Source organism: Dryobates pubescens, chromosome Z (assembly GCF_014839835.1).
Source record: "Dryobates pubescens isolate bDryPub1 chromosome Z, bDryPub1.pri, whole genome shotgun sequence".
NCBI classification, from domain to species: Eukaryota; Metazoa; Chordata; class Aves; order Piciformes; family Picidae; genus Dryobates; species Dryobates pubescens.
Window position 1 is genome coordinate 119,906,806 of NC_071657.1, and position 12,147 is coordinate 119,918,952.

The 12,147-nt window shown below is 48.8% G+C and overlaps 1 protein-coding gene across 1 annotated transcript in view; it reads left to right on the plus strand.

The window, feature by feature from the left end:
• FBH1 (F-box DNA helicase 1) overlaps positions 1-12,147 on the plus strand; it is a 41,051-nt gene that overhangs the window by 1,361 nt on the left and 27,543 nt on the right. Inside the window, exons 2-7 of the mRNA XM_009900296.2 lie at positions 2,808-3,012; positions 4,807-5,372; positions 8,254-8,384; positions 9,625-9,760; positions 10,188-10,375; positions 11,780-11,893. Coding sequence (XP_009898598.2) covers positions 2,808-3,012; positions 4,807-5,372; positions 8,254-8,384; positions 9,625-9,760; positions 10,188-10,375; positions 11,780-11,893 — 1,340 coding nt within the window. The remainder of the gene's footprint in view (positions 1-2,807; positions 3,013-4,806; positions 5,373-8,253; positions 8,385-9,624; positions 9,761-10,187; positions 10,376-11,779; positions 11,894-12,147) is intronic.

A 12,147-nucleotide genomic window follows, 5' to 3' on the forward strand; every position in this document is an offset into this window, starting at 1 on the left:
CCAAGAAAGCCAATGCCAATCTGGGGTGTATTAGAAAGGGTGTGGTGATTAGGTCTAGAGAGGCTCTCCTGCCCCTCTACTCTGCCCTGGTGAGGCCACATCTGGAATATTGTGTGCAGTTCTGGGCCCCTCAGTTCAAGAAGGACAGTGAGCTTCTTGAAAGAGTCCAGTGCTGGGCCACAAAAATGATTAAGGGAGTGGAACATCTTCCTTCCTTGTGAGGAAATGCTGGAGGAGCTGAGTCTCTTTAGCCTGGAGAAGAGGAGACTAGGGGGTGACCTCATTAATGTTTATAAATATGTAAAGGGTGGCCAGGTGGGTTTAGAATCTCTCCAGAGAAGGAAACTCAACAATTTCTCTGGGCAGCTTGCTCCAGGGCTCCACCACCCTCAAAATCAAGAAGTTTCTCATCCTGTTCAGATGGAACCTCTTGGATTCCAGTTTGTGCCCACTGTCCCTTGTCCTGTCACTGGGGACCACTGTGAAAACTCTGGCCCCAACCTCTTTCCCCCCACCTTGTGGACATTGATGAACATTGATCAGATCCCCTCTCAGGCTGCTCTTCTCTAGGCTCAACAGCCTCAGGTCAGCTTTCCTCCTCAGACAGATGCTCCAGTCCCATCAGCATCTTTGTAGCCTCCACTGGACTTTCTCTATTGGTTCCTTGTCTCATTTGAACTGGGGAGCCCAGGAGGGCTCTTAAGTTGGGGTTCTGGACTTGAACAAATAGAAATTTTAAGTAGAATTGTAGAATAAAACCATAGATTCATAGAGTGGTTTGAGTTGGAAGGGATCTTAAAGATCAGCTAGTTCAAACACCTCTGCCATGGGCAGGGACACCTTCCACTAGATCTGGTTGCTCCAACCTGCCCTTGAACACCTCTAGAGAGGGAATCCACAACCTCCCTGGGCAACCTGTTCCAGTGTCTCACCACCCTCACTGTAAAGAATTTGTTCCCAATTTCCAGTCTAAACCTCCCCTCTTCCAGCTTCAATCCATGCCCCCTTGTCCTACCACTACAAGCCCTTGTAAAAAGTCCCTGCCCAGCTTTTCTGTAGTCTCAGGTACTGAAAGGCCACCAGAAGGTCTCTCTCTGGAGCCTTCTCTTCTCCAGGCTGAACAGCCCTAACTCTCTCAGACTGTCCCCACAGGGGAGGTGCTCTAGTCCTCTGATCATCTTTGTGGTCTCCTCTGGACCCTCCAACAGTTCAATATCCTCCTTATATCTGGCTTATGAGTAAAATCAGAAACATTTAGGTTGGGAGAGACCTTTAAGATCATCTGCATTGGCTAATTCTCTGCTTGTATGGGCACTCTGGCTTGTGAAGGGAAAACTGATTATTTTTGAGGGTTTGATCCTCTTCACAGTCTTTTGAAACTTCTTCATTTGATAATTCAAGGGCTGGAGCACCTCTGTTATGAGGATAGGCTGAGGGAGCTGGACTTGTTCAGCCTAGAGAAGAGAAGATTCTGGGGGGACCTTATAGCTGTCTTCTAGTACCTGAAGGGATCCTGCAGGAAGGCTGGAGGGGAACTTTTCATAAGGGTGTCTAGCAGGAGGACAAAGGGCAATGGTCTGAAGCTGAGGGAGAGTAGATTTATAGTGGATGTTTGGAAAAAGTTCTTCAGTCTGAGGATGGTGGGACTGTGGAATAGGTTGCCCAGGGTGGTTGTGGATGTCTCCTTCCTGGGAGTGTTCAAGGCCAGGCTGGAGGAGACCTTGAGCAGCGGAATGTACTTGAAGGTGCCCCTGCCCATGGCAGGGAGGTTGGAGTAAAAGATCTATGAGTTGTCTTCTGACCAAAGACCCATGTCTCTAGGTGCTGCAGCACTGGTATGCATCCCATTTTTTCTTCTGCTTCCCTCATTTGCTGTGTTTGATGTTAGGAAGCAGCCTCCCTGGGCAGTGCTTCCAGCTGACGTAGACGAAAAGGAAACAGCCTAATGGAGCCAACTGACCCTTGGATTGTGCTGTAGGAGATCAATCAGTGATTTTTGGTGCTGCCACAAATTTATTAGATGAGTTTGTTTTCCCCAGCAGTGGAGTGAGAAAGTAAAACTGAAACTGCAGGAACGGTTTGGGCTGATAATTTTATCAGGAGGACGTTCATCCTGTGCTGTGTTTTGGGGGTTTCTCAGGAGCACTTTGAGTTGAAGCAAGCTGTATTCTTTGTATGTTTCTTTTTCTGTTTTTTTTTTCCTGCTGGTTGTCCCATGGCTGGAAGAAGGGAGCTGATGCCGATCTCAAGTAAGTTTTTCCTTCGCTCTTCAGATTTGTGCTGCTTCTGTCTTGTCCTCGGGGAGGCAGAGGCTGGAGCGGGGGGGAGGAGGAGGGGAAGAGCTGTTTCCTCCATCATGGAGGATCTCAGCTGGTATTGGTTGACCTTTCCCTGGGTAAATCATTGCCATGTCTCACATGGGATTGCTCAGTTCAGCTTTGTCAGGCTTCCTCAGAGTCTTCCTCGTGATACTTTTCCTCTCCACCAATGCTTTTATCGGCTTCCTCCATGTTGTGGGCATGTGAAGAAAGTCATAAAACTTTCACGGATTCTGATTTTAGGCTGTTCTATTTTGTTCCAAAGCCTTGTACAATGTAAGAGTGGGGATCTGGGGTGAAGTTCCTGTTGCAGGACAGGATGCATTGTCATTAGCAGCTCACCAAAGTGTTGTACAACCTTCTGCTCTGATTTATTTGGAGAAATTCCTGGTTGAAACCCTGGGGTTATCCTAGAAAATGTCTGAAGAGAACCTTTGTGCTTGTGTCTGGGTTAAAGGCATGGACTCTTATCTTGCTGTTTGCTAACAGGTTGTTTTTGGGGTCTTTCTTTTGCACCTTGGCAAAGCAGTGAAGGGATTCAAGAAAACACACCTCACGGCCGATGACTGCGAAGCTCTGGCACAAAGCATGGAGGGTTCCTCCCCCCTGACGCAGCCCTTGGCTCAAAGACAATGTACAGGAGATGTAAACAGGGGCCTCTACCCCACCCAGCGAAAAAAGAGACGTCAAGGAGGTACATTTATTGTGAATGCTTTGAAGGCTGAGGGCTTTGGGGGATGAAATACAGTTTGGACCACCCAGGGTGGGGTGAAATCCATCATGGTTTATGCTGGTCTGACAGTGATGCCAGAGAGGTGAGAAGAAATTGGTTGTTTTCAAGTGGTGCTCAGCAAAGCTGGGCTTAATCTCTGCCTCCACAAAACCAAGTGGCAAGAAAAAGAGATACCTTGACCACATCCCTCTGGGGGAGTGAAGTTATGTGTTGGGTGTCTATTCACACCATAAATGCCACCATGTCTCTTATCAAACAGTTGGAAACTACCTGGGGAGAGCAGCAGCTCTCCCTGAAGAACACAACAGCCACTGCAATTAGGCACTACTAGTGGTGTGACTTCTGTTTCTAGGTACTTGTTAGGGTAATTATTATTTAATAATCATCTAATTATATAGAATCAGAGAATGCCTTGGTGGGTAAGGGACCTTTCAAGGTCATCTAGTCCAACCCCTCTGCAGTCAGCAGTGTCATCTGCAATTAAAGTAGGTTGCTCAGAGCCCTGAACAAAGTGACCTGGAATGGTTGTAGGGATGGGGCATGTACCACCTCTTTGGGCAACTTGAGGCAGGTTCTGACCACCCTCACTGTAACAAATTTCTCCCTTCTCTCCTGTCTAAATCTCCCTCATGTAGTTTCAAAACATCACCCCATGTCCTCTCACAACAGGCCCTGAGCAAAAGTCTGGCTCCATCTTTCTTGGTCCCTTTAAGTCCTGAAAGTCCACCAGAAGATCTCCCTGAAGTCTTCTTTTCTCCAGGCTAAACAGCCCAACTCTCTGTCTGGCCTCACAGCAGAAGGGTTCTAGCCCTCAGATCTTGTTTGTGGCCTCCTCTGCCCCTGCTCCAACAGGTCCATGTCTCTCCTGTGCTGAGAACTCCAGAGCTGGCCCCAGCACTGCAGGTGGGGTTTCAGCAGAGCACAGCAGAGGGGCAGAATCCCCTGCCTCCACCTACTGCACATGCTGCTGGGGATCAGCCCAGGACAGGTTTGCTGTGGGCTGGGAGTGCTCAGTGTTGCTTCATGCCCAGCTTTTCATGTGGCAGTGCAAAAGTATTGCTGAGCACTTCACAGATATTAATGATCTTCAGCTTCCTTGGGAGTAGGAAACATTCTGATACACAACTTTGGGGTTGGACTACCTGAGCTGTGGATGTCCCTTCCAACCCAGTGCATTCAATGATTCCTTGTGGGTTTCAAAAGTGGCAAAGCCTTGGAGGGCTTTTGAGAATTGATACGACTTTGAGCTAATCTGCACAACAGGGCTTAGGGTTCAAACTAAAGCAGAAGCAGCTGTGTTCAGATAGATCAGGGTGCAGGCTTAAAGGCCCAGCCTCAAAACCTGTGTGATGACACACATGTAGGTGAGAAGACAGGTAGAAAGGAAAGAAACACATCCAGAGTTAGTCTTGAGGTCCTCACTGGAAGTCTGGCTTAGGAGTATTTCCCTGGCTGGTTTAGGAGTGTTGATTTGGGAGGATGTTTTGCAGGCCATATATTTTTTCCTAGAAGCCCCTTGGAGATGTCAGACACACCTTGACAGTGCCCAGATGCTGTGGAAAGAGATGACTGTTTTTCTGCTGATTTCTGTAGGTTCCCAGAGAAGCAGTAAGAAGCAGGACAGTTCACCAGTAGTAAGCTCATAGATTGTGTGGAAATAACTAGTACCTTACACAGTCTCTGGTCCCCTTAGCTCAGGGAGGAGCACTGTGCTTTGTGCTTGTTGATGTCACTCATGCTCTTCTCTTTCTGCAGGCCAGGGTCAGCAGAAGAACATCACTGATTACTTCAGGGTCTCTCAGACAAATGTAGGTGCCGGTAGGACAAAGAAGTGTGGAGTCAAAGAAGAAATACTGGATCTCTTCTTCCCTGATGCTGATGATTCCTTCAGCAGTGTCTCCTCTGTTATGGAGATGAGCACTGATTCCTCCTTTCAGGAGGATGAGGACTTTGCACCAGCTCCCAGGGACCGCTTCAGAAAACGGCCTCTGTCCACTGCATCTGCGGGTGTTCCCAAGCTGGAGCAGCAGCTGTGGGGTGAGCCCGAGGAGAAGCCAATGGTGGTTCATCCAGAACACAGGCAGGTCAAGCAGGAATGCAGCCAGGTCAAGCAGGAACTTGATGATATGGACATTGAACCACTCCCTGATGCACATTATGGTCTCCTGGGGACTCGGAACTGGGAAGTGCCTCAGGCAGGTATTGATGAGCTGCCTGTGGAGATCCTGAGGAACATCTTTGCTTTCCTACCAGTGACTGATCTGTATCAGAACCTGAGCCTGGTGTGTCACAGCTGGAGGGAGATAGTCAAAGATCCCCTGGTAAGGAATGTTGTGAGATCTGATTTGAGCCTCTCCCTGCTCCTGCTGCTCTTCTCTTGTGGCTGCATGTGTTGCTGTAGGAAAATTTATGATGTGTCTGTCTTTTTGCTCCTTGAGATCCTTTTATTACTCCCTGATTCCCACATCCTTTCTTATGAGGTTTCTTGTCATTTTTTTTCAACCACTATGGCATCTTCAAATCATAGAATAATAGGTTGGAATAAGACTTTAGATTCATAGAATTAAGGTTGGAAAAGACTTTAAAATCATGAAGTCCATCCATTAACCCAACACTGCCAAGTCCCTCAGCACCACATCTACGTGGCTTCAAAAGCCCTCCAGGGACAGGGACTCCACCACAGCCCTGGGCAGCCTGGGCCAGGACTTGACAACCCTTTCCATGAAGAAATTGTTCCTCATGTCCCACTTAAATCTCCCCTGGTGCAACTTGAGGCTATTTCCTCTTATCCTGTTGCTTGTTCCTTGGGACAAGAGACCAACCCCCACCTGGCTCCAGCCTTCTTTTAGGAAGTTGCAGAGAGCCAGAAGGTCTTCCCTCAGCCTCCTTTGCTCCAGGGTGAAGAACCCCAGTTCCCTCAGTTGTTTCATACAAGATCTGTTCTCCAGACCCTTTACCAGCTTCGTTGACCTTCTCTGGACACACTCCAGCACCCCAGTGTCCTACCGAGAGAGAGGGGCCCAAAAATGAGCCCAGGATTCAAAGTGTGGCCTCACCAGTTCCCAGTACAGGAGAACAATCCCTGCCATGGTCCTGCTGGCCAAGCTATTGCTGCTAGATGGCAGCCTATATCAGGAGATCAATTTTGGGGCAATTTCCCTTGATATATTCTTCCCAGAGACATGGAAAGAGCATCCTGTAAGACTCCACAAAATTCCTTTTCATGCTTTTCTCCTTGCTGCTTTTTTCCTAACAGGGATCATGCACTATATTCTGGCTGCCAGACTGGGCAGTGTCCTCTCGTGACCTGTGTACGTCACTGTCCTCCAGCCTGTCTCCATGTAGTGCTCCTGTAGCCAAACAGGTTTAAAGACCTTTAACTCTGCTTTTATGGAACTGGGTTCATCTGTGGTCAAAGCCCTCACAGTACAAACAGTTGTGAACCCTCTGGCCCCATCAAGGATCTCTGCAGTTCAATTAAAGGTGGCTTGGAGACTGCTGGTACTGCTAGACTTGCTTGCTGTTCATACTGGAAACACTCAGCTTGAAGAAAGAGGACATCTCAGAAGGATGAGGGGCTGACCACACCCCAATTTGTTTTGTCAGGTTCCAAGGTCTTGCTCACGCCCTTCCAATAAATTTGGGTGGCTGAGGCTGGGCTGGATGCAGAAGGTGTCCTGCACTCTGCTTTATGCAGTGTGCATGCTTTAAGGAGCTGCAGAGATCCATAGAAATTCAGAGAATCACAGAAGCATTAAGATTGGAAAAGATCTCCATGATCATCAAATCCAAACATTAACCCAGCATTGCCAGCTCACCACTAAACTGTGTCCCTCAGCACCACATCTCCACAGGTTTTAAATACCTCCAGAGATGGGGACACCAGCACTGCCCTGGGCAGCCTGCGCCAGGCCATGACAACCCTTTTGGAGATGAAATTGTTCTTCATGTCCGACCTAAACCTTCTCTACTGCAACTTGAGGCTGTTTCCTCTTGCCCTATCACTTCTTCTTGAGAAAGAGATTGACTACTGCCTGATTCAAGCTTCCTTTCAGGGAGTTGCAGAGAGCCAGGTCTCCCTTCAACCTCCTTTTCTCCAGGGTGAACCAACCCCAGGTCACTTAGCTGCTCCTCACAAGACTTGTGGATCCAGATCCTTCAGCAGCTTCATTACCCTTTTCTTTTCATATTATGGTAGGGGTTGGAAGGGGCCTCTGAAGATCATCAAGTCCAGGCTCCCTGCCAAAGCAGGATCACCTAGGGCAGGTCACAGAGGAATGCATCCAGATGGGTCTTGAAAGGCTCCAGAGAAGGAGACTCCACAACCTCTCTGGGCAGCCTGCACAGGGATTTTAAGCACTCCCACTAGAGCAGACCTTCTGATAGTGCTTCTGATAGTCCCCATTCCTTTAACGCTTTGATGTTTGAAGCTCAACCTGCACCAACCCGTTCCCATTGTTCTAGGAAAAGATCATAGAATCAATAAGGTTGGAAAAGACCTCAAAGATCATCAAGTCCAACCTGTCACCCAGCACCTCATGACTACTAAACCACGGCACCAAGTGCCACGTCCAATCCCTTTTTGAACACCCCCAGGGATGGTGACTCCACCACCTCCCTGGGCAGCACATTCCAATGGCTAACAACTCCCTCTGTGAAGAACTTTCTCCTCACCTCCAGCCTAAACTTCCCCTGGCACAGTTTGAGACTGTGTCCTCTTGTTCTGGTGCTGATTGCCTAGGAGAAGAGACCAACTCCCACCTGACTACAACCTCCCTTCAGGTAGTTGTAGAGAGCAATAAGGTCTCCCCCGAGCCTCCTCCAGGCTAAACAATCCCAGCTCCCTCAGCCTCTTCTCATAGGGCTTGTGCTCCAAACCCCTCCCCAGCCTTATTGCCCTTCTCTGGACACATTCAAGAGTCTCAATGTCCTTCTTAAATTGAGGGGCCCAGAACTGGACACAGTACCCAAGGTGTGAATGCTTAGAGACACATTTGCAGGCTGTGAGGAGTAAGCTTGTCTCTCTTCCCTCTTTTTCCTCTTGCCTTCCTCATCTGCTTAGGTACCTGTTCCCCTCAAGCTAGAGGGACTTTTTGAAGTCCAGGTATGCTTGGGAAGTCATTTTGATTAGCTCATTGCCAGAAGACAGCTATTTTGCAGTGCTGTGAGGTGAAAGATGGTGGCATGTGCTTCACCTTCCAGTTCATTCCTTGGAAGAAGCTGTACCACCGGTACCTGATGAAGGAGGACACAGCCCTGCACAGAGTTGAAATCATCTTGAGGGATTTTGCCATCACAAAGGAGAACAAAGAATGTATCTTGGGACTGGTCAGGTGAGTCCACCTCAGCACTTGGTTTTGTGCCTGTAGATCCTCAGACCTTCCTTGCTTTGGATCTTCTTCCATTTTATCCTGTGAATTGCCCAGTGACAAATGGGTTTGCCTGCTAAGTAGGTGGGATATGTACAGACAGGAGCAATTATTGTAACAGTAGAAATCACCAGCAGGGTTCAAGAAATAGGTAAAAACCTTTCCCTTTCCTCTCATTCTGTTTGGAGCACATGATCATGGAATCATTTAGGTTGGAGAAGACCTTTAAGGTCATCAAGTCCAAGCATTAACCCAGGACAGGCAAGTCCACCGTCACACAATCTCTCTCAGCACCACATCTGCAAGACTTCAAAATGTGTCCAGGGGTGGGGACTCCACCACCGCCCTGGGCAGCATGTTCCAGGTCTTGACAACCCTTCTGAGGAAGAAGTTGTTCCTCGTGTCCAACCTAAATCTCCCCTGGTGCAACGTGAAGCCATTTTCATTTGTCATATCAGTTGTTATCTGGGAGAAGAAACCCCGCCTCATTCCAACCTCCTTTCAGGGGAAGGTCTCCCCTCAGCCTCCTTTTCTCTAGGATGAACAACCCCAGGTCCCTCAGCTGCTCTTCACAAGACCTATGCTCCAGACCCTTCACCAGCTTAGTTGCCCTTCTCTGGACACGCTCTGGCACCTCAATGTCCTTCTTGGGGTGAGGGGCCCAAAACTGAACCCAGGATTCAAGCTGAGGATGAACGTAGAGGATGAAATCTGGAGTAGGTGAAAGGGTATTTCATTGCTGTCTTCCCCTGCCTAAGAAGGGGCCATAGAGTGCATGATGACAAACTCTTCAGTGAGAGGACAGGAGGCAATGGGCACAAATTCCAGCATAGGAAATTCAGTTAGATATTAGGAGATTGGTCAAAACCTGTCACAGAGAGGTGAGTAATCCTCATCCTTGGAGATGCTCAGACTTCAGCTGAACTCTGAGACAGCCAGCAGGATCTTGCAGGCTAAGGGCTTGATGCATCTGCTGTGTAGCAGAACTGGAAATTGCTTGTCTAGATGGCTTTTGGCACAAGACCAGACTGAAAATCCAGGTTCAGCATTTTGCAGTCTCCATGCCAAAGGCATCTGAGGAAATTTGTGGAGCAAACAGCAAGGAGTGCTGCAGCCTGGTGGTGCTTTGGAGGAGACATTATTTGGAGAGAAAACTCCCTTGATAAGGCTTCTTTGTAACTGCTGCTCTTCCTGTTCTGTGTAGGTATGTGTCTACCATGCTTACTGGACAGAAGGTAAATCCCAGTGCAGTTCTCCAGTGTCTGAGGAGTCACCACCTCTTCTCAAAGGCTGAAATCTGCGTTGTCAGCAAGCTGCCACATCTACACAGCAGGACAGAGGTAGGTTGAACAGTTGTTAACTGCTTTATTGAAGTGGTTTAACATATGGTGGTGCTTTGAGGTCTTATCTGCAGTCCTGCAGCTAAAGGTTTCCCCTTTGGGATGTTATTTAGTGCTATCCAGGGTGACTGGAGAGGGCTGAACTCTTCACCATTGATGAAGCGTTTTCAGTAGTGAAGCTGAAAATGGACAGGTTGCCCAGAGAGGTGGTAGATGCCCCATCCCTGGAAACATTCCAGGTCAGGTAGACTTGGGATCTGAACAACTTGATCTAGTTGAGGATGTCCCTGCTCACTGCAGGTGGGTTGAACCTTCAAAGGTCCCTTCCAACCCAAACCATTCTGTGATTCTTAGAAGCAGAATTTCCATGCTCCTAAAGGCTCAAAGCATTTTGCTCAGTCTGCCTTCCTGTTGCCTCTACCTGCAGGAGAACATGTGGGCCATGATTGCAGTCATGGTGCTTTTCTCTGACAGTGTCAGGGACATCCAAAAGCTGATGGCATGTCTGCAGAGACCCTGCTCTACCCTCTCTGTCATGGAGGTGACTGAGGTGCTTTACTGCATGGCGACGCTGCTGCACGCCATGAGAGACAGGAAGGTTGCCATCACCAACAGGTGAGGAGTGGGGAGATGCTTCCTGCTGGTTTCCTTCTAGCCATGGTGACAGGTCATCTCTTATCAAAGGCATTGAGGCACTCTCATTTGGTTTACAGATGACACCAAGTCAGGCATGAGCATTGATCTGCTGGAGGGTTGGGAGGCTCTACAGAGGGATCTGGCCAAGCTGGGTCAATGGGCTGAGGCCAATGGGATGAGGTTCAACAAGGCCAAGTGCTGGATAGAATACATAGAATACATAGAATAAACCAGGTTGGAAGAGACCTTCAAGATCACCGCGTCCAACCCATCAACCAATCCAACACCACCCAAACAACTAACCCACAGCACCAAGCACCCTGTCAAGTCTTCTCCTAAAAACCTCCAGTGATGGCGACTCCACCACCTCCCCAGGCAGCCCATTCCAATGTGCAATCACTCTTTCTGTATAGAACTTCTTTCTAACATCCAGCCTGAACCTCCCCTGGCGCAGCCTGAGACTGTGTCCTCTTGTTCTGGTACTGGCCGCCTGGGAGAAGAGACCAACATCCGTCTGTCTACAACCTCCCTTCAGGTAGTTGTAGAGAGTAATAAGGTCACCCCTGAGTCTCCTCTTCTCCAGGCTAAGCAACCCCAGCTCCCTCAGCCTCTCCTCGTAGGGCTTATGTTCCAAACCCCTCACCAACTTTGTTGCTCTTCCTGCACTTAGGTCACAACAACCCCAGAAATGCTCCAGGCTTGGGACAGAGTGGCTTGAAACTGTCCAGAGGAGGAAGACCTGGGGGTGAAGATGAGCCAGTGTGGGCTTAGGTGGCCAAGGCCACCAGCATCCTGGCTTGAGTCAGCAATAGTGTGGCCAGGAGGACCAGGGCAGGAATTGTGAGGCTACACCTCAAATCCTAGCTTCAGTTTTGAGCACCTCACTCCAAGAGGGACATAGAGGTGCTGGAGTGAGTCCAGAGAAGGCAACAAAGCTGGTGAAGGGTCTGGAGAACAGGTCTGGTAGGGAGTGGCTGAGGGAACTGGGGTTGTTGAGGCTGGAGAAAAGCTGAAGGGAGACCTGGCTCTCTACAACTCCCTGAAAGAAGGTTGGAATGAGGTGGGAGTTGGTCTCTTCTCCCAAAGAACAAGGGATAGGACAAGAGGAAAAGGCCTCAAGTTGCACCAGGGAAGGTTTAGGTTGAATATTAGGAAAAACTTCACTGGAAGACTGGTTAAGTACTGGCCCAGGCTGCCCAGGGATGTCCCTGGAGGGATTTAAAAGCCATGCAGATACAGTGCTGAGGAACATGGTTTCACGGTGGCCTTGGTCCCTTCCAACATGGTGTTTTATGATTCTAGGATACTTTTAGGTGGCTGCAGATGTTCAATTTGTTACTGATGATTTCTCACTGATATTTTCTCTTTTGTCCTTCCCACCAGGATCCACTACAATATCTTCTACTGCTTGTATCTGATGGAAAACTCTTCTGCAACTACGCAGACAGTAGAAGAGGAAACGGTGATTTCACGCTGCAGACAAGTCTTGTGGTCTGGGTAATGCTGTTAAAGATGATCCAAAACTTCTTTCCTGTGAGGGTGGTGGAGCCCTGGAGCAGGATGCACAGAGAGGTTGTGGAGTCTCCTTCTCTGGAGAGATTCCAAACCCCCATCTGGACATTGTAATCCTGAGCAACCTGCTGTGGGTGACCCTGCTTTAGCAGAGGGTTGGACTGGATGATCTCCAAAGGTCCCTTCCAACCCCCATGATGCTGGGATTCTGTTGAAGGACCCTGATGGAGTGCTGAACC